We start from the raw sequence: 27,474 nt of genomic DNA on the forward strand, positions 1-27,474 counted from the left end.
GGAAAAGTTAGGGTCTCCAATTAACCTAACATGCATGTTTTTGCGATGCAGGAGGAAGCCGGATTACCCAGAGGAAACCCACACACAGGGACGGCATGCAAACTGCACACAGAGATGTTCCAATGGACTAGGGAAACTGGTGAACCTGACAAGCTGCATGGTTAGTTTTACACAACCATGTGGTAAAAACAGAAAAAGGCAGGCACAAACATGTTTGAAAATAGAAAGTGGAGATATTGTTTCAACGCTTGAAGGTGTTTTTCTCACTTTCGGCTTAGCTAAACCACACCCCCTCGCTGCCACCTCAAAAGGACAACGTAGACTTGTGAGAAGACACATGTATTCTCACCGATCTAGCCAAGCCTCGCCAGGTTAGCTGCTACTGACAGTGTCAAAGGGCATCAACAAATAGGGTTCTCCTTTTTGAGGGAATCCAAGGGCTCTCATATGAGCAGAACATCTGGCACCATCTGACACGCGAGTAAGCAGATTGGCCCTGCAGGTTGGTTGTGACAGTCGACAATGAAGCCGGGACATGTGGGAGAAATGGATACGTACAGCACCGCTGCTCAAGCTGTCACTTCAGCTTGGCTTGACACCGTTGGACCCTCCCTGGCACCGAAGCCGTCAGAGCGCTCCGAGCACCGCTGCCCTGCCGGCACAATGCCAAGCGTTTCATGGCGGAGGGCAATCATCGCTGTCGTTCTTTTTCTTCCAGTCGCTCTCAGCAGGGCTTCAGCTCCTCCATCACAATCAGTCTCTTTTTGTCCTTCCCTTGCCTCTTTTTTGCTCTGTCCTCACCAGAGGCCAGCAAATAGATCCATTATGATCCACCATTACTTCATTTTCTTCTTTCTGCACCAAGTCAAAAAGAGCCCTTTTGTTGTATTTTTGTTTTTCCCTAAGCAAGCCTCAAGCAAGCCTCGCTCAAACCAGTCTGATCTAGTTCAATTCAATTTTTGAGCATTTGTAAGTGGTTTGTATAAGTAACCCAGATCATTTGGAGCAAGCATCCATCTGTACGCCATCACTAATGTACAAATTAGTCATACATGTGTTTTGGCAAAACTGCCTCTAAAAGCCAATAGCTAGTATTGCTGCAACACGAAAAAGTATATTATGAAACCACAACACATGTATGTACTTTATTTATCCCAAAGCGGGGAAATTTACTTGTGACAGCAGCAAGCAAGCAAGATACGCAAGTAAAGAGTACAGTGTAAAGAATGCATAGTGACTACAACATGAGCTCACTCTCCTGATCAGCCTATTGATCCTGCTCCTGTCCCTGTCTGTGCTGCCCCCTCTCCAGCAGCCCACAGAGTCATAAAAGGTCCGTAAGAGAGTCCTGCACACACCAAAGGACCTCAGTCTCCTCAGCAGGTGGAGGCGACTCATGTCAGGTGGAGGCTACTTGAAAACAAACAAATGTTCTTATACGAGCATTCGTGTTTGTTTTTTCTAGTAGTGGTATGATACAATATATGATCATTTACATGAAAATTTAATTAATTCTAATGGTAATTTATAGTTAGCTACACAATTTGCCAACTCAGTTGAATGGAAAACATGTATGTTGTCAATCAGCTGCTCAAGGGATAGTTTCGATTTTTTGACATGAAGTTGTATGACATCCCCATCAGCAGTGCAGTGCTTCAACAGTGACTTTTCCCCGACTGCGTCACGTGAACAGAGTTTTGCTCAGTTTTTGTTGTTGGAGAAAATCCGGGCTAGTCGGCGGGGTCACCAAAGTAAAGCTTCTCGAAACAAAATGCGACGGAGCACCGCGGCCATCTTGTTTACGTAGGTGTTCCACAACAGAAGAAGATGCGAGTGTCTCCGCCACATTCACATGAACGCACAGGTGACAGTGCGCAGGGATACAGCAGGAGACAGACAGAATGCGGAACGTTTTATGAGTTTTTTGAGAATGCATTTTTGTGATGCAAATGTTTTAATCTTTTGAACACATACTGCTTTGAGAGCCCAAACTCTTTACTGCGCTGTTATTGGACTACAATGCTGACAACTTTATGTCAAAATATCTCAACTATTCCTTTAAGTTGCGGCCGGACAATTTTTTTTCAAACTTTACTTGTGGGGGTAGACTTTTTTTTTTAGCATCGAAGTGGGGGAAATGTGAATTTTTTTTTAAATATATGAGTTTGTGTCCGTTCATTTCTGCTTGAAATGTCTACTTTACGATGGTCCCCAGGGCCGTGAATGTGTCCTGACTGTTGATTGGAAGAGCCAGGAAAAGGGAGCAGAACATTGATACGACTGTGGGTGTTTTGTTGGTTGTTCATTTCAATAAAGTGATTGTTAATCAAGCACCTCTTTGTCATTCTCTTAACACCCAGGCAATAGCTACAGCACCACAGTCCGCGAGATGTGTAACCTGGAAGAGTTTGCAGCTATAGATTGGGTGCATTACGCATTTCACAGCATGTTTTGTGGTCGTTAAAATTGACATTTTGTGTACAGTGTACAGTTAAAGTATTGTTACTTTAAGTCCGAACCTGGCACCTTTGGTAACAATGGTTGTGCAATTAATTCAGCAATGTTATTTTGGCTAAAAAGACGAGAAGGTATTAAGAAGGTTGTTATTACTACAAAATATACAAGTGTTGAAAATATCTGGATAAATAATAAAGATACAGAGTTGCTGTGATTAGAAAAAAGTCAAGCATAATATGAGCCACGTCATCTCAGTGCTTATCTATCATGACAGTTTTTGCTCAATTCCCCCTAATTCCGTGTTTGCACACTACCAACCGAAACCAAATTAGAAATGACATGGTGCACACACGTCAGGTATTCTGGGGAATGTTCAATTCAACAACAACAAGCTTTGGTGAATAAAGCAACAAGTAATTATTGTACGTACTTGTCTGGCCTGCCGGGCACCTGCAGGCGTAAGCGGCACTTGTTGGCACTCTGGATCTGCTCCTCTTTGATACGAATAAGCCTCTGCAGAGCCAAACACCAGTCCTGGGCTACCGTGGTGTTCAGGTTCTTTGAGAGGAAAGGAAAGTAAACAAGTTCAAAAATATGTTGTTGAACTTGAACACATGACATACTTTCTTTCATTCAAATGACCAGAAAAAGACATTTAAACAGAAAAACAACTATCAAAACATTCCAAATGAAGAACACAGCAACATATTTCCCTTGTAACAACTAGACTTTCTGATATAACTGCTGCTATGTTGATTTACAGATGTGTACAAATCTTACATCTGCTTCTGTTCATGATCAACGTATAAGTGCACCTATTCACTGATGAAAAACGACTTCCACATCAAGACACTTCTTGCAGTACAACCACCGTCTCTCTCCAGTCAAATAGAATCCAATCCATTTCCAGAAGTAAATGAGCTGTGCAGATGTATTTTGTCTATTAGACTGTTACACTACACTGAGTGGCAGACCAATAGTATCCTGGGGACATTGTGCTGTATTAGCGCAGGGAGCCAAAGGTGCCACTATTAGCCTAAGAGGCTCTTCTGTGATTGTGGAGTGTAACCCCCACCCCGCTCTCCTTCCCCTCTTCCACCTGTGTTACGTCGTGGAATATACTGGTACTGTGTTAGCAGTGGAAGACTACTGGGAAGTGTCCTGATTTGAACACTGCAGGGAGTGGCAAGCTTTTTTTGCAGCATAGCAAATATGACACTTGAATCTCCTATCAGTAGGGGGCCATCTCACAGCCACTTTTGTCACACTGAGATGCACATATAGGGATGGAACATTTGGGAAACATAGTATACTGTCACACACATATACAGTGTCTACTAAAACAATTCACTATGATAAACAGAGTAATTTTAGGGACACCTCGCTGTGAAATCTAACACATTTGTCAACCCCCCCACAAAAAACTGTCAGTTTTGCTGTGGCTCAGCTAAACTGCTTGGCTAATCTGTCCTTTTGGGTCACAATGTAGAGAAAGAGCTACCTGGTACGTTCCCTGCAGTGTTCCCACCAGCAGCGTCACATCTTCCACCACACAAAGGTCATGCTGTAGTTCTTGCAGTTCTTGGTAGAGCCGCGGAGGACCCAGAATGGATTTACCTAAAAAACATTCAAGAGGGAAAAAAAACACTTTAGTGCCACATCTTTAGTGCCGTTTTGCTTTAAATACTGTCAAACCTCAGTTTTGGAATGTCCCAGTTTTTATATGATTCGGTTTTCTACAAAAATGTTCACCAAAATTTTGCTTCGGTTCTTGTTCACTGTCTTGGTTATCATACAACATTGCACATAACAAACTGTTGTATTTTATCCTTTGGTATGTTAAATTTAGTGGTATTAATAAACATGTGCTCGTTTATTCAGCCACCCCGTAAGGAACATTCATTTGTGAAACTCAAATGGGAACGTTTCACACAAACCGCTCCATTTTCCACATCAACAATAAGTTCCATAATAATAAGTTCCCCCAAAAAAAATCAAGGAAGCTCATGTTTCAAAAGGGGTAAAGGTGTTAACGAAACAAAGATCATATATGATTGAAGATGTTGAGAAGTTGCTCTTGGTGTCGATCCCCTCCTCTCCCCTCCTCCCGCTCCGTTCCTTGCTGTTTTTGCCAACAAGAGTCTTTAATAAAGGTAAAAATGATGTTAAATGTTCATTCATCCATTTAATTTGTCTTGTATAATTATTTCTAGTGGTCTAGTGGCCAGGCCGATAATCGGGGCCGATATTTGGAATTTTGGCGTATATTGGTATCGGCCTTTATTTAAATCCTACAGGCTGATATAAAAAATCCATTTAAAACTGGGTTATTTCGGCTCAGATGCAGTCGCGCATATCTCTCTCTCGCTCTCTCGCTCTCCCTCTCTTCTGCCGGTTGCGACTTCTGTCTCCAGCATTGCTCCACCCACGGCACTATCTGATTAGTTAAGCAAGCCACAGCACGCGTTAGTGGCAGAGCCAATCTGAAGCGGAAGCTGTCCTTACACACACACACGCCGTGTGAGAGGGGATTTTTCTCGTGTGCAGAAGGTCCTGACAGCAAACCCACACGTCAAGGTAAACGCAGAAAACTCTCTCGAAATTGTAATCAACATCCCATCTCACAATTCCGACTAACGTTACAGTGAGCAGCAGAATAAAGTAAGAGCGGAGTAAACATTAGCGGCAGCTATGCTAGCTCGTAGTACCTCCCGACAGGTCTGTGAATTACTTGAAAGACGGCAAACAGTCCGGGATAGCAAACGCATGTGTCTGATTGAGAGAGAGCGCGTAAAAAACAAAATTCACTTGTTTTATTGGAGGGAAGCACGCCAAGGTGGAGGCTGGTTAGCGTACCATAACATTAGTTCGCCGGTCTGACTCTAAAGCTTAAGAGACAATGTATTAGCAATGGGGAGAATGTATGTAATGTGGAGAATAGTGTGTGTTTGCGTGAAAGTCACATGAAAAACTCTACAGCTCATAACTGCTACAATAACGTAACGTTAAGAGCGGAGTAAACACAAGCGGCAGCTTTGCTAGCTCGTAGTAGCTCCCGATATGTCTGTGAATCACTTGAAACAATGCTGTTGGTAATATCAATGTGGAAACAGTCCGTGATTGTAGAAGCCTGTGTGTGTGTGAATGTGAGAGAGAGGAAGAAATTCAATTCAGCCTTGCTTTGTTGCAGGGAAGCGAAGAGAAGATGAAGGCTGAAAAAATTCAGGAAGCTATTATATACCGGTAAGTTTTTATTTACAGTAACCTTACAATAGTTGCTGCTGAGCTTGTTAACTCCCTGTACTTTTTGTTGTGTTTGAACCTAAAACAAAGATAAGTTATATATGAATGTTACTTTATGTACTACGGAAACATTTCAGGGAGCTATTTATCGAAGTTTTCATTCAACTTCGAGGAGATGCTTCTGAGTCTAGGAACTCCTTGCTCTTCTGGAGCTAATTTTCTATTTGTTTAGTTAAATAAACATGCTTTAGGCAGTTCAACGAAGTTAAGTGTTTGTATTCAACATTTTTACGCCAATTTTTACACTTTTACTGCAAATGAATAACGGCTCCAAATATCGGCCTCCTTAATGACTAATAATTGGTATCGGTCCTGAAAAAAACATATCGGTCGATCTCTAATTATTTCGCACTGTTTTCTTCATATGAAACTATAATATTTCTCTATAAAATGTACTTTTGTTTATATTTTTGGGTGAATGTCATGCTTGACAATCCTTTCAAGGCTGCCATTATCTCTTTTGCTGGTGCATCTTTTCCTTCTCCTCATCTTTCTATGAATATGTTTGGATAACAAACAATTCCCTTCTTTAGCAATGAGCTTTTGTGGCTTATCCTCCTTGCGGGGTCTGTCGAGGACTCCCTTCTTGACGTCTGTCAAGTCAGCTGTCTTCTCCATGATTGTGTACAGAAATAAAGGCTTGACATATTTGACTCTGTAATGAATCTATATAATATATGGCAGGGGCATCAAACTCCTTTTCACCGCGGGCCACATCGCAGTTAAGGTTGTCCTCAGAGGGCCGCAGCTTTGCCTGAAATGTGTGTGCAACTGGATATTAGAAGACGTTTCACCTCTCATAAAAGCAGGCATAATTAGTTGATGCTAAAAGACTAGATAGGACAGCTCTAAACTGAGGGGATGGTACAAGATCCAATTATTTATTCTCTCAGGTTGATGGACGCCCCAACCGACACTGGTTTCACTGTTTTGTTGTTCAGAACCACAGCCATCAAGATGCCCAAAGATCTAACTCAGAATAATAAAGATGCAAGTTGTATCTCTGTATTGGGCTTGAGACGTCACCACTTCATCTTTGCCGCGGGGCAAACCAGCAAATCAGGAGGGGAGCTTAATGTCAGGTGACTGATGTCATATGACATCTACAAAGTGACAGTCATGCGATCGACCCACACTTCCTTCGCAATCGACCGGTAGCTTGTGATCACAGTAATGGGCACCCCTGCTCTAATTGCATGCAGTACAAATTTTCGGTCAAAAGTGACAAATTTTGACAAAACTAATATTTTTTTGGGCCACAAAATGTGGTGGTCCAAATCTGGCCCCTGAGCTTTGAGTTTGAAATCTGTGATATATGGGTTTCACTTTATGAAATGAGTGACAAAAAATGTCTTCAAATTTTTTAGAAGTAGCTAAAGTGAAGCCACTCTTAACATTATACTATTTGCCCTGTTTACTGCAAAATGTGTACTAACATAATAACATCATGTCTTATCCTAATTACTGGTGCATGATGTATATTAATGCAGGCTTTCAGCTAGCGAACATTGGGATTTGGAGACAATAATGTGTGGCATTTCAGGTCAAAGTATAGAAAGAAGGGCTTGTGTTGATCCCAAACCGCAGAGCTACAAATAGAAAAGGTCTGGTACACGGATGGATCGATCATCATCATTACTAGTGGAGCTCCAGCGCTCTAATGTAGAAACTGTTATTCAGGGCTAGGATGCCCTTTGCTGGGCTATAAGGAATGCAGGTGTCTTATTAGATGCAAAACTCTGCATCGATTCGCACCTGAGCGTTACCATCTCCTTCCCTGGCGGCACCTGTCCCAGCTCCCCCGGCACCATATCTCTCCAGCCGTAGGCACTGCGAGAAGTGCCTAATTAAATTCTGAAGGTAGATTTGACTGCAGAGGTGTTGCGCACCGCTACCACGTAATCAAGTTGAAAAAGATCATCGGCAGAAGGTGGGTTCAGTGAGGCACGCTCCCCCCTTGGAGACCTGTCGTCTACCCTTGTTGAGAAAAGGGAGGTCAAGCGTTGGGATATGTTTATATGTTTTGGATATGTTTAAAAAAAAAAGGTAAAATAGTCTTGCAGTGTTCATTTAAAAGACTTCTTTCTTTAAATGAAAGACATAAAAATGTAAATGAAAAATATATATATATATATATATATATATATATATATATATATATATATATATATATATATGTATAAATATAAATATAAATGAAAGCTCTAAAACCTTTGGTTTTAATGGACTCTCTGACACAGGAAGCCTGCGACATCTGACGTCTGTGAGGAAATCAATAGGTGTGAAGAAGATAACAGGGCTCCATGCGAGAGGATTGCCTGGACTTCTGTACAAGTTCACCGAATCCTCTGGAGACCCCCTGTTGGCTACAGCAAGAGAGGTGAATGTGCTGAGTTGTAATCCAGCGTAATCCTGTGAGGACGAATATGGTTTTCACGCTCGCAAATGGATGGCTACAGGCAGCCGCCAGGCAGCTAGCACACAACCACAGAGCCACGGGGTCTAAACCTGCTTTCTCCCCGCTAAGTCTGCAATTCCAGCCTGACCATCACTGGTGGATTTGAAGACAATGTCAAATGGAACACCTGAATAAAAACCTTTGTCTGATCCTCATCCAACGCCTGCTGAAACACATCAGACAACAAATGCACCAATAAGGGAGTAATAGTAGCAGGATGTAAAGTAATGCATGTACTAAATACTGTGTTCTGTAAAATCATGTCTTAGGCACTAACTGATCATTTTATTTTGTAGAAAAGCACAACAATAACATTAGCGTGCTAAACTAGACTACACTTTTGCACATACAAACAGTATGTGGAAAAATTCTTACTTTGCTTATGTTGATCAACAGGGATAAAAAAAACTATTAAAAAAAATATATTGTGACTGAGCATTGCATTATTCCATATGTATCTGGAACCTCAAATTGCGTATAGACTGAAATTCTACAAGTGGGCGGTGTGGGATGAGCGAATCAACCTCTAACTAGCGCCACTGGCTTCCTAATTGGGCCTAGAAAATGGTGGCGCAATCTCCACAGATTGATGACTGCACTCTGGACGCGTTTGTGGTCTATCAGAGAGTGAAATGAGACGACGGCGATGCTACAGCAGGGGGCTGTCTACCCCCGCATCTCTCTTCAAGATAAAGCGCCCCGGCCTGGCGAGGGAACAAGTGGCCGTCATCGCTATCCTCCTCACAAACACGTCCTCAATCAGAGTGACAAGCACAGCGGATGCTTCTCCAGCTCTCCGCGGGACACTTGAGGACGGAAACAGATTAGCCTTGCTGAGTCACACTAAAAGTCAGTCCGAGTGATGAGATTAACTCAAAGAAGACACATGTGGGACGTGGATGAAACGCATGAGGCTCGATTTATCTGAGCTTCCCCTCACCTGAGGCGTGGGTGATGCCTTGCCGCTTGGCACCACTCTGCTGGAAGACGGCATCTTTGCTCTGGCAGGCCTCCTGACCCACTTCCACTACCTGCACCTGCTGCAAGGGAGCGCTCCACTTCATGGTGTACTTAGGCCCGACTGGGACCAGGCTGCTGATATCTGGGGACCCCCTGGTGAGAGATAATATAATAAATAATAAATGATAATAAATTTGGGGGACAGGGATTAGGATCCAACCATTCACTTACTCTTTAACATACGTGTTCGTAATTTAGTTTTCATGGACCAAATGTAAGTGTTTTTGTAAAAATCAAAGACATGTTAGTTATCAATTAAGATAACGTATAGTATATTTTGCAAATATCCAAAACAATTTAGTCATCAGTTAAGAAGGTAAATGTTTATATTTGGTAAATATCAAAGACATTTAGAGTTCTAAAAACTTAACACAGTACATGTTTGTGTAAATAGGATTAAGATGTAGCACATGAGACATCATCCCAACCAGAACGGCACCGCATGCTGCGAAGAGGGGCTCATTGCCATTCATGTATTCGTGCAATCACACAGACAATCAACATCGTGATCACTTTGTCGAGCTACTGGAGGGCAGGCAAAGTCAACTTTAGGACTCTTGAGCGAAATGATACATGGAGTGATCATTACTTTGACAAGAGGGCTGTAAGATGCATCTTTCACAGGAGCTTGCAAAAAATACAGTATATACAAAATCCCTCTCACTGCTTTAGCAGATGAGACTGATGGTTCTGCCAAAGATAATTCACTGGAAAGAGAACCGAAAAGATGTTCTGTGTCACTAAGCAACTAATCTAGGCCTTCCGTAGCTGTCATTAGGCATTCTAGCATTTGTTTATAGCTGATAAAACTCCTGCACGCTCAGATAACACTGAAAACCCTCGAAGACATTCGCTGCGCTACTCCAGAAAAATCTTCGGAGCATCACATTAGAGCATCATGTAACCTAATTGCAATTTGTCACGAGTCTCCCTTGTGCACACCTCCATGAGGGGCCATTGCATGAGCATCACATCGCCACATGCAAGGGGATATTGCATTTCCCGGCGAAACTTACTTGACATTTATGTTGGCACAGATTAAGACGTCATCAAAGAGGAAGACCTTGCGTTCCTTGGATTTGAGGACTTGTCCTCGCTCGCCGTACACAGTCTCGATAAGCGTCTCGCATTGGACCAGTGACCCCTGCTCCAGGTTCAGTTGCTGCAAGGGACACTTAGATCAGTTGGATCAGCGCTGGACGGATGGCACAACAAAAGGGCTTGGCCTCCACACATGTTCTCTGCCTGGAGGACACAAAGGTCAGGCCCACGGAACGATGTGGCTCATGAGGGATTTGCAACACATTGGCACAGTTGAAGGTCATTTTCAAACAGATACCGCTGTTGTGGTGCGAGTGGGAGAGAGTCAAGACGAACTTGTGTTTCTTCTCGGCGCAAATAGATACAGTGCTGTGCAAAAGTTGGAAATAGTAGGACACATACATAGATGGAGAATTCGCAGGGTTACGCAAAAAAAGAAGTCAAACTGATTGCAAGGAAACTGTATAACAAAAAGGTGTCCAAAGTGCAGCCCACGGCCCATTTGCGTCCCGTGGCTCGTTATTATTGGCCCGCGGCAGGTGGTAGAAATAAAATAAAATTCAAAATTTTTTAATTAACACTACATAAGACAGCAACAATAGGACAAATAGACCAAAAAGGCACAATGTAAAGAAAAATGCTGAAATGTTCATGCTGATAATTAATAACACTAAGATTTGGATTTAAATATTTTTAAATGCGTTTTTTTTTTTTTTAGCCTTTTCATTAATTAAAAAATATAGATAAAAAAATATCAAAGTGGCCCCCCTGCATCCTTTTTAATTTTTCTGTATGCGGCCCTCTGTGGAAAAAGTTTGGATAACCCTGCTCTGTTAGGAGGTGGTGTAAGGCATTCGATTGGTGAGAATCTGGATAAAGGCCAATATCCAGGCATTTATTTTCACTGTGAGTCACTATGGCATCAAAGGAAACATCTGCCACCCAAAATCATAACGGCACTGCCAATGTGTTAATCATCCTCCATGAACCAGGAAGTAGTCAAATAACTACAACGCCCCACAATTTCTTTTTTGCTTTTGTGCAATGGCGCTAGCGTTTAAATGTACTACATCCTGCCCTCGTCCTGCTCAGCCATGACTGCTAATTGTTGATTGTTTGTCTTTGAGACTGTGTGTATTTGTATATGCCCACACACTACGGGCTTGTGTGCATGGCCCGGGAGTGAGTGTCTGCCATTAATGCCACTCCCGCTTTTAGGGCCGAAAGACAAATCTCATTCAGTTTACTTCGTAATTGTGACGAATATAGACTATTTTTTGTACTGTTCTCTGAAACCATCCACTATCGGTAATGTATGCTAGCCGGTGGTGGATACATTCTAGTTTATTATCTAACAAATTTGTGACAATACTGTAGATAGATGGATGGATTGTGATGATTTCAAAATTGAGCATAAAGGATACAGATGTATGGAGGGTTTGTTAAAAGCACCTCTTCCACACGCACAAGTTTAAGCACCCAATAAAAGACAAGAGGAAGCCTTTTTATCTCTTTATCCAGGTTCTTTTATGAGTGTCTAAATCAATACGTCCACTTTTATGCAATAGGCGCCAATCTGAAGCTCATCTGACAATGCTGCCAGCAGCACCAAGAAATTCAAATATGGATTTCAGCTCTTGATAATCTGATGTTTGTGTGTCTGCCTCTAAACGTTGGTTCAGCCACACGCAGTGCGGTGATGCATCTTCACCGAATAGGACATCCTGTCTACCGCAGCAAGACAGCGTCTCGCTTCGGGCCGGAGCCCATAAAAGGAGTGATAGGTGGTTTAATGGCTTCCTTCAAGAAGATGGCTGCTGTAAGACTGTATCCTTAAAGTCTTCAGTATCAGAGTACAATGGGCTTTGCAGCAAGTGTGTGTCTGTGTGTGTGTGTGAGACGCTGTTATCTGTCCTATCCGGCCAACGTAGACAGTTTGAGGCGAAGAATGAATATTTCATTGGGCAGTTATAGGGGCAATAGAAGAGGCAGTCTCCCTTTCTGCAGTGTCACTGCAGCAATTTCAAGTGTGTGAGGAATAAAGGAGGATTGGCCGAATCAGCTCATCTCGGAGTCCTGAAGAAGCATCCGCTGACAGGGAGGAGGAAGGATGGCGGGAGGGAGGGATTTGCATGAGTGTTGCAACCACACTATAGAAGGAGATGAGGAGTGTAAATGGAAAGAATAAGCAAGGAGAAAAATACAGAAGGAGAAAAGGAGAAAGCTCTCTACAGTTTCCAATTAAATGTGTCATTTAGCGTCTAATTCTTTTCATACAGTGAAGCACTGGTTCAGATTTGCAGCTGCAGGACGTTAATGGAGAGACGTTTCCACCATTGCCTTTTTGGTATATTAATAGGCAGCAGCAGCATCTGGGAGAAGCAAAATGTAAAGAAAAACCTTAAAGTGTACGACAAATACAAGTGTACAATAAATTTGTACACGTTGGCAGGTCTGCACTAACATTGAAAGTACCCCCTGCCTCTCACGTCCCCCGACAGTTCACTGCGCCCCCCGCACCCAGCATGTAGAGAACACAACACACAACAGATTGGAACCCTCAATCTTCTGACTATGAGCCCGACATGATAACCACTCATCCATCGAGCAGCCCTGGACAGGCAATGTTATAAGTAATATTTCTTAACTGTCTGTAAAAGGTATAAAAAGAAGTTATCCACTATAAAATGTAAACACAATATTGAGGTAGACAAAACTGTCTACCTCAGGAGTTCTCAGGAGACCCTCAAGCTGCAGTCGGTTTCGGACCCAGATTAGATTATTTGAACAAATGCGATTTAATTGTAATTTCCTGAACACCCCTGGCTTACCTGAAATTCAGTTGACAAGTGACAACGCATGTGGCAAAGCTGGAGTGCTTTGAATGTGGAATGTGGAAACATGTGGTGGTGGTTAGGATTCCTAAATGTGACTTCAAAAGGTATTGTTTTTATTCTGAAGGTCCACGGTACTCTCACAGGTAATTTGACTGGGCAGTATAGGACGGGGACGGCGTTGTTGTGTCGTCACCTTACTGAGCAGGCGATCGCTGACGCTGCGGGCAAGCTGCTGCGTCTCTGCAATCTGGTCGGCAACTCGCTTCTGCTCGTTGAGCTTCTCAGCCAATGTCTCCAGCTCGGTAAGGGCGAGCTGCAGAGGTAGGCGGTCCACGTGGCCCTTAGGTGTGTTTTTGAGCATGTCCTAAAGGAAGCAATTGGTATTACCTTTTGCAAGAGTATCATCAATGATACCTAAGATCAAGATAGTGGATCCTGGATTTATTTTCACTGTCATTCATTTAATATTGATGCAAAATGTTAATGACAAAAGTCATGCAAATGCAGAAGGTGGGTGTCTATGAAGGTGTATCATTTGGTGTTGATCCAAAATACAAATGTTGGGCTCTGGGGGAGGTCTGGAACATAACTGAGTGACATTCCTCAACTGGTTACACAGTATCTTAATTACATTGCCACTGTTACGTATTTCAGTACCTCAATTTGCAAATGGGCAGGCATATTACATGTAACATAACATAAAAGCACACACTGAGTCAATATATGCTGTAGGAGTGATGGCTTCAAGACACACATCAGCATTTCCATACCTGGAGGAGCAGTATGAACTGAGGAAATCGCTGAATGGGCTTCACCATCAGGCCGTAGAGAGTGATGCGGTCCACGCTGGACGCCTGCTTCTTCTGGTGGAGGAAAGAATAGAGTGGAACATTTTTCGACACAAAGGGCCCATAGAGTCGCTGGCAGAAAATATTATCTCTTCAGATCATACTGTACATAGATGTGTGAGTGGGTGAGGAAGGTGAGGAAGTGGAGGTGTGATATGAACGTTAGAAAAGTTTTTCTTTCATCTATTGCAGGTGAGTGCAGTGCAACGAGTTCCTTGAGAACATACAGTACATAGCAGGCACTGTACAGATCCTTTAGAGTTATTATATATGAGAGAAAAATAAAAAGGAAAGAGCACATCCTCTTTCAAACTTCAAGATAAAGTAGCCTGTGCTCACGTTTTTCTTAAATGCGCTTTCTACAGCTGAAATTACAGATGAAGTAATAGTATACCTTGTACAACTATTGCACACTCCACTACTCCACTCTCTGTTGCATCACACAAAGTTGTTCTAATTTCAAAACAAATTTGTCTGAACTCCAAATGTTTTGGGCCGTTCCACTTTAGAGTTTCCACTTTAATACAATGAAACAATTGCATGGTACTCAGTACTACTCCAGCTTTGGGAACTGGACAATGTTACATTTTTAAGCAAGCCAGTGATACTCAAACTAACTGGATTAACAAAAATGGCAAATAAAGCCCTGTGACTGCCTCAGACAAAAACATACTTCACCTGACTGCACACTAAGGACAAGACCTGATTTTCTCTGGTGATACAAAAGCTGCCACCTGCAGTAATTTTGCCTCCAGTATCCATCCATAAGAGGCATCAAACAGAGTCACATCTCCAGCCAGAAAACAGGAGTCTAGACGTCCTGCAGGGACATTTATGATTTGTTATTTGCCGTGCTTTCCCTTCAGGGTGGGCGAGCGACAAGAGGACGCAGGCGGAAGAGCCACTGTGCCAACATGAGCGGAAGATGCCCAATGGAAATTACAAGGTGCTAATGTACTTCCACGACCATTAACACCTGACGATGACAAGCATGGAGGCTAATGAGGGGTCCTGGCAAGTCGCATCAAGTCCTAGAAGTCAATAAGTCCAAATTGGTCAGGTCTCAGAATTGAGACCAATGTAAAAACACAACACCGCCTTGAACACATCAGTCAGTCATCAAGAGAATATGTCAATGGAGGAGAAAAATGGGGTGTCTTGTAGTTAGCTCTTGGCAAGAAAAGTAGTTTTATCCTGGGTGGCGACCTTCTGTCTGGGAAATGTGCTCTAAAAAAGTATTTGTGCTTGCCACGGGTTTATGCCTTCAAAATCAGTTGGTGAGGTTTTCTATTTATATTTATAAACAAAATAGAGGACAGCTGCAGGAGTCATGATTAGATCTAAGCGGCACAGACGAGATGCTGCAAACTTCAATGTGTAAAGCTCTGCAAAAAGAAAATATCAACATTTACACCCCATAGTGTTTGGAAGCAATGTCAAATGGAGTGGAGTGTTTATTTCCTCAAAGTTCCTGTTTTTTTTTGTGTTTTTTTAATCCAGAGGCTTCTCTTCCCAACTCTTACTCGCTGGAAGGTGTTGAATCAGGAATGGTTTGCAGCATCCTAGCTAAACAAAAGCAGAGAAGCTGATGGAAGCTTTATTGTCAAGCACAGGCGTGGCCATCACATCTCTCGAGGTTTTGTTTGCAATATAAATTTTCTTAACCACGCCACTTTCAGGAATGTTTCTCCTGTATTCAACATTTAAGGAAGATGCAGTACTTACTGATGGTATGTGAAAGCGTTAAACCATTATTATTTTCTGTTTACTGTAGCGCCAGATCGCAACTTCAGGATATGTTTCATACAGAACAGGTCCATACCTTCTTCTTTTATGAAACAATGTACTGTAAATAGGCATCTTATTTACCTTATTAACACAACAGCATGTCATTTCTGTCTTTACATGATTTGCGCATTTAGAATTTCTCTCTATCACATGAATTAATTAAATCACACATCTGTATTTGTGGGACAGTTTTGTAGGAGCTTATTTTGATTTGACTTTCTACTATGAAAATTGCCACACGGTGGCCTAGTGGTTAGCATCTTGGCCACACAGTTAAGAGATTGTAAAGATCTGGGTTTGAATCTCCGTTGGGCATCTCTTTGTGGAGTTTGCATGTTCTCCTTGTGCGTGGGTTTTCCTCCCACATTCCAAAAACATGCATGTTAGGTTAATTGCCAACTCTAAAATGTCGATAGGTATGTCCACGACCCTAGTGAGGATAAGCGGCATAGAAGATAGATGGACTATGAACATTTGTGAAATGTAACAATTGGCTACACACAAATGCGCATTCATGTGTGCGCTTGTTTGTGTTGGTGATCGTCAGCCCAGCCTACACACCCACACACTGTGTATGTGTACCCCAAATGGAACTGTAGAGGAGCGATAGCAATATATTTGGCTTGGTTGCGCATGTGTATGTTCGTGCACAACTGAAAATGCAATTTTTTTTTTTTTATTAAAAATCACCATAATTTAAGCTATTGCTGCCCTTGCAATGTCTCTTGTTTCCCTTCCCCATCATACCTACTTCACATCGAAATAACCTCTGCTTGAGATTAAGTGTTAAATTTGTAATGTAACAATATACAGTAGTAATACAATCCCAAATAAAAGCCTGACTGCAGTTGAGTAAATAAACACCCCCAGCCACTATTTGAGGAAATAGGGCATATATTTCCAAACTATAAAAGGTGCCTACAACTAATAAGGACACATTTTTACAGCAGCAGGACATCTATAAGGCACATAAAATCTAAGTTTTGGAAAGTATAAGTTTGTCTCCTTAGAAAGCTAAGAAGTATGCATTATTAAAGCCTTAAGCTTAGGGGAGAAGTTACAATCAACGCTACAAAGGAAGACAAACAACATAACACCCAACAGGGGAGTCTTTAGTTGTGAAAGTGTCTTAAAAACAGAAGCTCACCTTTAGGAATTCCAGAAAGGCCGGTTTGGATAGGCAGGCCTTTTTAATGAGAGCCATGGCATTGGTGAAGTTGTTCACATAGTCACTGTACACATCCAGCACCATGGACTTGGAGAACTGCAGACACACCAAGGAGCATCTCATTCACTGCATAAATATATACATATCTGATGGGGAGATGACTGTTGAGATGAACATTAAAGTTTCATACTTTCAAAAACTGGTTTCTTTACATCAGTGTTTCTCAACTGGTGGATCGGGAACCAAAAGTGGGTGTCAGATCCATTCTGGATGGGTCGCAGACAGCAAGTCAAAAATGAAATTAAAATAGTAATTTACAACCAATGTTTGAGATGTCGGACATTTTTCTTTCTTTTTTTTAAACGTAAAATTTAGTAATATTCATCTTCCTTTATGGTATATATTCATTGTACAGTTATAAGTGAAATACAGTATGTCATTGTGTGGTCTCATTTAGTGCAGTTTTCACGCTTAAATTATGCATCATTTATATGCAGTTACATTCTTCCACATTTTCTTGACAAAATTCCTTAATAAATTCCTCTAACTGGTCAGTGCAGTGGTAGGACAGGGGTTGGCGGGGGCACATGCCCTTCTATCAGGCGGGGTATCTCTCCTCGTGGGCCCTGTCGTGTGTTGCTTGCTTCTCGGTCCCTCCTTGGCGCTTTGGGCATGCATGCTTCGTGGGCGCGGTAGTGTTCCATTCTGTGCGGGGCCCAGTTCTGTTGGAGTCGCTGTGGTGCAGCTCCTACAGCTGCTGTGGTGGTGTGTGTGTCGCGTGGGGCACGGTTCCTGCTGTTTTGGTAGAGGTCGAGGATGCCTCAGGGCACGTGGCTGGGCCCATGACGTGTGGCCGTTTGGGGGTTGCGTTGTGGGGTGCTGGGGGGGACCTTTGCTGGGGGGTTGGGCGAGCTGGACTGGGTGCCCTGGCAGACTGGGTGCGGCCTGAGGCCCGTGGTTTGGTGCATTGCTGGGTGGCCTCTAGGTCGTGTGTCCTTGGTTCCTTCCCCCTCGGTGGGTGGGGTTGGGGCGTGGCCATGTGAGGGTCCTCATCCTTCCTGTTGCACTACACCAGTACATATACATATAGGAGGGTGGTCCACGGCCGGGCATGGTGGGGGCATGGGGCTGCCTCGTGACAGCTCCTCTGTCCCTGGCATGACTTCCAGACTCAATTTAAACCGCACAGTAGACACTTAGGGTTTCATACATACCTTTCATACATTTCCAGTGACAATTACACGTACGCAAATGCACATACATACACTCATGGAAAAAATGATTAGACCACCCTTGTTTCTTCAGTTTCTTGTCCATTTTAATGCTTGATACAACTAAAGGTACCTTTGTTTGGACAAATATAACAATGACAACAAAAATAGCTCATAAGAGTTACATTTTTTGGCAGTACAATGCTATAGCTATTCATTCATGTATTATCAAGAAAGCCATGGAAGTTGCTAGATATCAGCTCTTAAATTAAACTCTCCTGAGCTATATTTGTTATCATCATTATATTTGTCCAAACAAATGTTCCTTTAGTTGTACCAGGCATTAGAATGGATCAATAAACTGAAGAAACAAGGGTGGTCTAATCATTTTATCCATGACTGTATATGCACAGACACACCTACAGAGATACATGTACACGCATACCTATACACACTCACAGTACATACATACTTCCCCACATAACTCACTCATTTATTCATGGTATTGTCATGTTCTTGTTTTTATTACAGTGGTGGCCATGTCAACAATACAATTTCTAACAGTTATTTAACAGTCAATCTTATCATTGTTATGGTTAATATTTTCATTACTACTGTTATCACTCATAAGTATAACTGTCTCAATACAGTATTATCGCTGTGACTGTTGATATTATTTTGTCTTTATGGCTGTCATAGACATTTGTTGATGTAGTCCTGTTGTTTGTTTCTGTTGCTCTGTTATTGTTGTTGCTGTTGTTGTTGTCTCTCTCTGTCTTCTTTTCTTATCTTCTCTATCCTCTCCTTCTCCGCTCTGGTCGCTCCAAATTTCCATAACAATAAACATCAAAGGTAAGGGCGTCTAGATCAACAATACTATTTGCCCGGATGGCTGGACAGGACCCACAATAAATAAATAAATGAAAGTGTAAAACATAATAAAAAAATACATAAAAATAAAAATTACCTAAATACAAGTGTAAAAAATAATTACAATAACTAAAAATAAAAATGACTTCAATAAAGGTGGGTCGCGACTAAATGACCATTGGAAAATGTAGGTCCCAGGATGAGACCAGTTGAGAACCCCTGCTTTACATGACAACATTCTCCAGTTCAAGAGTTCAGTCAAAAGTTCAATCTACTCCAGGCAGCCTTGAGTGTGTGAACGGTGGGTGTGTTGAGCAAAATGTACGACTGATCCAGCTTTTCTGGCATTTTCTTCCAGGATGCACTTTTTTTTTTTTTTTTTAAAGGATCAATTCCATCCAGCATTTTCTTTTTCCACCGAGGCCTCATTTGGCGCTCGGTCTAAAGATAGCAATAAAGCGGCACTGTGATGCCCAGCAGAGAATTACAGGGTCAAACCCACCCTGCTGATGGACAAATAATAAGTGGGTCTAATGGGTAAGCGTGCAGCAGAGCTCCACGCTGAAAAGTCCTGATGAACACGATCATTTTAAGGCCAAAATCTGCACACACATACACACAAACATGTCTGATAAGCCAGCGGTCCCCAACCTTTTTTGACCCACGAACCGGCTTGTGTTCCCCACAAATGTCCGGCGGACCGGGGTGGCTTCATACGTTATAGCGATCTAATTTATCTTATTTATTATGTATTGTATCAAATTAAAAGCAGAAAATGAATGCAGACCCACCATCCACCAGTACGAGCCTCGAGTTTGATTGATTATAACGTCGCTGTGATGTGTGTGAAAACAGGCAGTGTGCCAGCATGAATTAACCTGAGGTTGTACACCAACAAAGCACTCAATAACATCATCAAAACTTACCTTTATGGATTTCCACATGAAAGAAAAACAGTAAAAATACAGCATAATAGCGTTGGAGAAAGTTAGCACACGCACAATGGTTCGTTCAAGGGCCGTCGAACAAAGTGGGACGGGTCGCTGCTCACAAAAAACAACATATACATGCAAAAACTATGGGATTTGTATTATTTATTAAAAAAAGGCCCATATTTCCAATATTGATACGCATTTACATAAAATTCTCTGTAGTTGTTTACAAATGTATATTTTTAAAGTGTTTTTTTTTTTTTTTTTTTAATTATCATTGCGCCTGACCGCTTCCCGCGGCCCAGTGGTTTGGGACCTCTGCCCTAAGCTGCAGCTTTATGACTCATCCACCCTTTCCAGTTTACTCAAACTATGAACTGGGGCAGAGGAGTGTAAAGTTTAATAATACAAAACCAGTGTTAGCTTGAAGAAATACATGAAACAAATGAACAATGACACACTTAAAAGGGACTCGCAGTGCCATTGTTTCCTTTCTGAGACAGCTAGGTAAAAATCAACTGACATTTTGTCACGCTCTGAGGGTTTTGAAGGAATCAGTCAAGTAGCTTTAGTGTCGTCCTGTTAACTAACAAACAAGCCTTATTGATGGAGGCAAAGGTCAGTTTTGATTAACACTGTCAAGAGAGGCACCTGCAGCTCTCCAGCAGTTAAAAAGAACTGCAAATAATCCTCACACTTTTATCTTATAATGACAGCATGATCGAGACTCAGCTCAAGCTTTGACTATATCGCTACAAAATAAATGTTACATATGACAAAAGACATGTCCAAAGACAAGTATGACCGTTAAATTTACACTCACCGAGGCGACGAACAGGTCCCCAATTTTCTCACAACTATCCCATTCGGCCACGCGTGACGCCAGTGCAATCTGAAACATGGAGTGGCACTGCGTGATCTCCCGGATTCTGTAGAAAATGAGCCGGATCTTCCGCGAACTCAGGATGCGAGGATCGGCCTCCAGCAACGGTCTGTGGTATTCCTACAGAGTGAGTATGAGTATTGTAAGAAATTAAACATAGATTATCTGAAAAACAAATACTGATGACTGAATTCCGTTGTCTGATTATTTCCTGCTCTCTCATAGTAGTAATGTAGTAGTAGTAGTAGTAGTAGTAGTAGCAGCCCCAGGAGGTGGACGAATTTCGCCCTGAGTTCCTCAAGGGCCTGGAGGGACTGTCTTTTGAAAAAGGGTGACCGGAGGATGTGTTCCAACTATAGGGGGATCACACTCCTCAGCCCCCTTGGAAAAGTCTATTCCAGGGTGCTGGAGAGAAGGGTACGACTGTTTGTCGAGCCTCAGCTACAGGAGATGCAATGTGGTTTTGTCCTGGTTGCGGAACACTGGACCAGCTCTACACCCTTGCAAGGATACTTGAGGGTATACGGGTGTTTGCACAATCGGTGTAAAGACATTCGACCGTGTCCCTCGCGGTGTCCTTTGGTGGGGTGCTCCGGGAGCATAGGATTGGCGGCACACTACTACGTGCCATTCAGTCCTTGTACAACCGAAGCAGGAGCCTGGTTTGCATTGCCAGCAGTCAGCCGAGTGTGTTTCCAGTGAACGTTGGCCTCCGCCAAGGCTGCCCTTTGTCACCAATTATGTTCATAATTTTCATGGATAGTTTCTAGGCGTCGAGGGAGTCCAATTTGGGGGCCTTATGATCTCGTCTCAGCTATGGAATTGGTGCTTGTGACATGTACTGGACTGTACTGTTTTGTCACAGGCAACTGGTACTGTCTATCAAATGAAGTACTGCCTTTTCAACAGCATTAAAGAGCAACATTTCTTTTGTGATGTAGCAATGTACACTTTCTGTGAGCGCACACCATTTTGCGCTGTGCCGTTTGCATTTACTTTGTCGACCGAACATCTCAATGAGTGCTGGCAGTCTGGAAGAAGGCTCTGCATCTACATGTGTAGTTTTTGTCTGTTGAGCCTGGTGTGTATGATGGTCATGCAAGAACTGGGATGCTTTCAGCTTCCAGGAATTGTTTACAGACCCTTGCAACGTGGGGGCATGTATTATCATACTGCAACATGAGGTGATGGACGTGGATGAATGGCACAACAAGGGGCCTCACAATCTCATCACGGTATCTGTGTATTCAAAATGCCATCAATAAAACACTCCATCTGCAACACAGGTGCATTTTATTGATGGCATTTTGAATGCACAGAATCTCTGGATCCGTGTATAGGACATTGGAGGCAAATGGTGGTCACACCAGATACTGACTAGTTTCAGGTCACCCAGAACTCAGTTTCCGTGTGGATAAAAGGCTGAAATGATCAAATACTTTGCCGTTCTGACCTGAAAACGTTTCCATGTGGACAGCCCCCCAACTCTCTTGTGCTGCCGACTACATTCTGAAGGTGAGCATGCAGTAAAAATAAATGCAGACCTCCATGAGCAAGCCTGTCAGCCACTTGTGTTTGTATGTCCACTGGACATAATGTATAATTTTCTTCCCTAAAAATCCATTACAATGCAACCCGGTGTGTGAGCGATTCACTGGCAATGAAGAACGTCAAAGTCGTCAATGTTTAATCGGCCCTGTGGACTTGCCGCATTTACCACACGGCTGGACAATGTGACAAGACATTTATCCACTGAGATGCACAACCCAAATTGTCCCATCTAGTTGTGTTGTTTGTCTCCCGCATGAGCATTCAGTCAGAAATCTGTCACTGGCTACCTTTTCAAAAAACAGCAAAATAACAGACTATTGATAAATTTTAAATAAGAGCACATTTGGACAATGTTTTTGTGGAGAATCAGGACATTTAGTTGTTATATTAACTGCTTGCAGGTATACTGTATATGTTACTGTGCATACATATTGATATTCTTATCTGTAGTTTCCAGAACTTCATCATGTCCATGAATGTTGTTCCATTCATTGCAGGACTTCTCACCCAGGGTTTCCACTACATGTATTATTTTTTTTTTTTTTTGTTTAACTTGAAAACAATTTTAAGTACCGTACTATATGCTATGTAGATACATATGTATCTTATTATTTACACACATACTGACCACATTAAGTTGGAAAACAATTTAAAATATCATAAAAATGTTTCACTGCACTTTCTTTTGATAAGCATGAGCTGGAATTGTCTGTCTGACCTGTTGCACATGTGTGACCAGACAAAAGTGCGCAACACATCAATGAAAAATAGTACGTAAAATGTGTATTCAATTGATGACAGCTTGTCACATGCTAAGCCTATGTATGCCTGCGTGATTGATCGTCCACGTTTCAATCTCATTCCACTTTCTGGCATTTTTGTTTACACATTTTGCCTGGCTCTCACTGCCCCCCCGGCAGCAACTAGCTAGCTCGTTTTTGTCCCACCGGCGAGCTAACTTACTTTTTTAAAGTGTCACTTTTGCTCTCTTGTTACCATTCTAATACTTATGGTTTGTCTTAAAAAACACTAGTTGCGTGTCTAAGTTGTTCAGCATAAACACGTAGTGTGTCCAGCTTTAAGACAGTGATGCTATTATAGGGGTCTCCAACAGGTGGCTCGTATGCTAGCAGTAGCTCAGCAAATAATATTTGCTTTACCTCTTGGTGTTTTTATAAGTGTTCTATTCAAACATGATGCCTGTATTTAATGACAAATGAGCACACAGAGTGGGGATGTGCTTTGTAAATAAAGTGCATTTGGTCTACTCATACTTTCTAAACAGTTCTAATGTGAGCAGTTGAAACTGCCTGTTATGAAAAACTAGCCATTGCTGGTCTGTAAAAAAAAAAAAAACATTTAGAAAGTACAATTTAAATGTTGGCAGTCACGTAAAACACAAATAGCTCACCTGTCCTTTCTTTTCGTCAAAGCAGCTTTAATAGTGCTGCAACTGTTTATACAGGACAGATTTCTATTACAAAAATATTTGAATTGTTTATTTTGTTGTGTTATTTTGAACTAAAAATATACAGTATATTATTGAACATTACCCATGTATTCGTACTACTCTAAAACAGGCATCAAATTACATTTTGGTTTGTCTCAAATAGTAAGAAAATAAAAATAAAAAAATTGTAGACGTAGCAGCAGCACGACACAGCGGCAGCAGTCTGCCCTCCCATGCAGCCCACCACCACAGCTTCAAAAAATTCCTAGTGGAAACCAAACTCACCTGCAGGATCCTCCGGAGAGACTCCAGATAGCTGTGCTCGCTCTGGATGATGGAGCCAAGGATGTGGCGCCTGACAACCTGCAAAGACAATACACCCAGTGACGCTCTAAGAGGACATGATAGCGCCACGGTGCAGGACACAGCTCACAGATTGTACGATAAATCATTTCTCTGTCGCAGGCTTTGGCTGGTGTCTGCTCCAATAAAAGTCTCAACCTGGTGGCTGGTCAGCCCCTCCGGCATGGCGCTCAGCTGCGGTGGGGGATGCTTCACATCTGACATGGCCACATCCAGGTACCCTGCGTCGTCCTCCTCTTCTATTCCCACAGACGCAAAAGGATTTGCATCAGATCTCACAGCATGCATAATAAGTTTACACCTCTAAAATGTAAAGCCTTTCGCATTCCACACTTTCACAATCTAATAAAATCCAGTACAGGAGCAGAACACAGGTTACAGTATTACAGTGGAGCCAACAACCTATTTTTTATCAGGAAATACGCCTCAAAAGTCAACAAAACTTAAGTGACATCTCATTTGGCATGTAAAGGATTGACTCTATGAGTGTCACTTGTGTGCTTTGGGGATGGTAGGCATAATGGCAGAGGAAAAGTGTGATGACCACCGTAGAAGTGCAAATGGAACTTATTGTGATGTAGGAAAGCAGAAGTGCAAATGGAACTTATTGTGATGTTGGAAAGCATCTGGCTGCTCAGTACATTTGCTGTTCCTACTGTCTGTCAAACATTTCTAACAGTTCCTAAAATGTTGGCTTTTCAACCATATTGAAAGGTTGCATTTCTTTTGCAATGTAGCGAGTGACACAGTCTGTGAGCGCGCACCATTTTGCTCTGTTTCGCTTTATATTTCCTTTTGGCCATCAAACGCCTCAGTAAGCGTTGACTGTTGGGACGAAGGCTCCGCTGCACCTCCACACCGGGGCTGTGGCATTCAGCTTAGAAACCAAGGCCTTTATGCCTTCACTCATATTAGCGTTTGCTTGCTAAATGGCTAACTACTAGCACTCTGCGTATCCACTAACTAGTAGCCCCGCCTCCACATACTGGGGGAAGAGCCTGACAGGAGGGTTCACTCTCTCCGTTCATTCCACTGTAGAACCAATGCGCGCAGACACATACAGAGTGAACCCTCTTGTCATCCAGCCTGTGTGGTACAGAGAGATGATAAAAACAAACAGGCATACAGTACATGCATATGTCAATTTATCGAGGCGGCAAAATTTATCGACTTCGTTTTATCATTCGATTAACCGATTTATCAATTATCATGACAGGCCTAGCTGCAACTAACTATTATTTTCTTTGTCGACTAATCTGGAGCTTGTTGTTTCGATTAAACGAGTAATCGGTTTTGACCTAGACCCGGGGTCTGCAAGCCGCGGCTCCGGAGCCATATGCGGCTCGTTGGTTCATGCTTCTGTGTAGTCACAACACAGTCTTTTCTGATGTTGAAAAATGATGATTGCTGCATTCAATATCTTGTTTTGCCTAAAAACACAAAGATTTAAATAGAAACATGATAAATCAAATACAAAAATATTTGACAATTAATTGGATAGTCAATTAATCACATTATTCATCAATTAATTGTTGCAGCTCTACTTTAAAGATTGCCTGTACATGTAATGCTTTATTATAATAGCGCCTGTTTGAGCCAGAAATGAATGAATTCACTTGACAGTATTTCCTACGGGAACCAGCACCACAGAACAGACTGTGTTTGACCTTGGATGCTCCACTCTACTTGGAATATGTGTTTTTAACAGTGTGTGAGATCTCCACATGGAGTAAAAAAGGAAAAAAGGAAAAAAAGAACGCATTGGGAAGCATGATGACAAATACAACATGCCTGTTGGAATACATTATGGTTGCTTACCAATAATGCACTTTTTAGAAGTCCTAAACCTGCTCCACATGAAAAGTTCCTTGAGATAACTTGTTGCTATACTGTATAATATCAAATGGAATTAGATTTGGATCAAGAAACACTGTCACTCTCAGCTCTATCTGGCAGGGAAACATTAATGTTGACGCACACAGGTCAAGAAAAATGTAAAAAGATATTAAAAAGAAAAAAAAAGCTTCTAGACGGCAAGTCACTACATTACCGATAGTGTCTTTCCGGTGAAGGAAGGAAACTTTACGCATGACGGCTATTCTGGTCTTTTCAAGCCCATCCTTGGTGCCGGTTCTCGCCGCCTTCATGAGCTGCTGCACCTGGTTGGTAAGGGGGGAACAGACAGACACGGGGGGCGGGGACGTCAGCGCACCAGGGAGGCGTCATATCGTGAAGGCATGATAGCGTATGGCCCTCCTCCAAAGAGGAAGCAACCAGAAGTGAACTCAGTGGGAATCTTGCCATCTGTGACTCCCAACAAGCGGCCATGCAGCCGCTAATCAGACCAATGAACGAGTCACGGAGCGATGATGGCGACGTGGGGAGAGCCATGTTAGTAACACCTCCACATTGCTCAGTGTGAGGGGATTCAGCTGTCCCCAAAGTCCACCCTGAGCATGGCAACCAGACTCCACAGGCCCAGAATACACTTAGACTCATATCACATAATCAGCGTATTTTTAGATAGAAAGTAGGTCATTCGTTGTACTGTTGGGGAATTAAACATGCAAAAGAGTCATTCATCAGTGCCATACATCCATAGCCATCCATATTTAAAGGTACAACATGTAACAAAGGAGTGTACATTAAGATAATCCCTCAGTCACTGAGTAAAACACATAGCATGAGATCATGCTAAGGAAACTTTACAATCTTGTAAAAACTTACAGTACTTATATAAGGCCTTCTAGCAGTTTAGAGTGTGGACTTAGAGGTGCTAACCCGTTCACGGTTTATTTTGAAAGACGACTTGTGATTGAAATTTTGCGATTCCCTGTAAAAATTAACTGGGTAATCTTATATGTGAGGACATTGCAAAATAGTGTCCATAACACTTGAGATTATAGTGTTCTGTTTAGCCATATATGAGCGTCATGTGTAATCGCATGCTAGAAATTAAATTCCCAAATTATTTGATCGTCCTATAGGGAATTCTGTTTTTAAGTAGAGAAACGCTCTGTGATCTGTATTGTATGCTCGTGCACAACGCTTCTTTCTCATCCTGCACAGGATTAAATCCAAACATGACATCATTTGGTGTTTTTCAGTTTTATTCCAGATCACCTTAGCAATAAGAAAAATTGCCATTACCCAACTTTAGCCAAAATAACATCAAAGTCGCATCACATCACATCAAGTCGCTTTGATCAGGACCCTAAAATGTGTCCCTTCATACAACACACTGAGACACTTTCTACAACTTTGTGTGGGGAGCGAGTACAAATCATCTGAGAA

The 27,474-nt window shown here is 42.2% G+C and overlaps 1 protein-coding gene and 1 long non-coding RNA gene across 4 annotated transcripts in view; one reads left to right on the top strand and one right to left on the bottom strand.

Annotated features, from left to right (window-relative positions):
* arhgef10la (Rho guanine nucleotide exchange factor (GEF) 10-like a) overlaps positions 1-27,474 on the bottom strand; it is a 155,259-nt gene that overhangs the window by 91,342 nt on the left and 36,443 nt on the right. For 2 of the 3 annotated variants that reach the window (XM_054785625.1, XM_054785623.1), the window contains 11 exons: positions 26,231-26,339; positions 24,319-24,419; positions 24,103-24,180; positions 20,757-20,936; positions 16,900-17,016; positions 13,887-13,979; positions 13,310-13,480; positions 10,255-10,400; positions 9,159-9,331; positions 3,959-4,074; positions 2,888-3,015 (listed from right to left, as the gene is read on the bottom strand). In XM_054785625.1, coding sequence (XP_054641600.1) covers positions 2,888-3,015; positions 3,959-4,074; positions 9,159-9,331; positions 10,255-10,400; positions 13,310-13,480; positions 13,887-13,979; positions 16,900-17,016; positions 20,757-20,936; positions 24,103-24,180; positions 24,319-24,419; positions 26,231-26,339 — 1,412 coding nt within the window. The remainder of the gene's footprint in view (positions 1-2,887; positions 3,016-3,958; positions 4,075-9,158; positions 9,332-10,254; positions 10,401-13,309; positions 13,481-13,886; positions 13,980-16,899; positions 17,017-20,756; positions 20,937-24,102; positions 24,181-24,318; positions 24,420-26,230; positions 26,340-27,474) is intronic. The other variant, XM_054785624.1, reaches the window with a different exon arrangement.
* On the top strand, positions 4,927-8,295 carry LOC129186901 (uncharacterized). Its single transcript, XR_008572317.1, has 3 exons — positions 4,927-5,034; positions 5,648-5,700; positions 8,001-8,295. It is a non-coding gene; the product is annotated as an uncharacterized LOC129186901 (long non-coding RNA).

The sequence above is a fragment of the Dunckerocampus dactyliophorus genome, chromosome 8, assembly GCF_027744805.1.
Source record: "Dunckerocampus dactyliophorus isolate RoL2022-P2 chromosome 8, RoL_Ddac_1.1, whole genome shotgun sequence".
NCBI lineage: Eukaryota > Metazoa > Chordata > Actinopteri > Syngnathiformes > Syngnathidae > Dunckerocampus > Dunckerocampus dactyliophorus.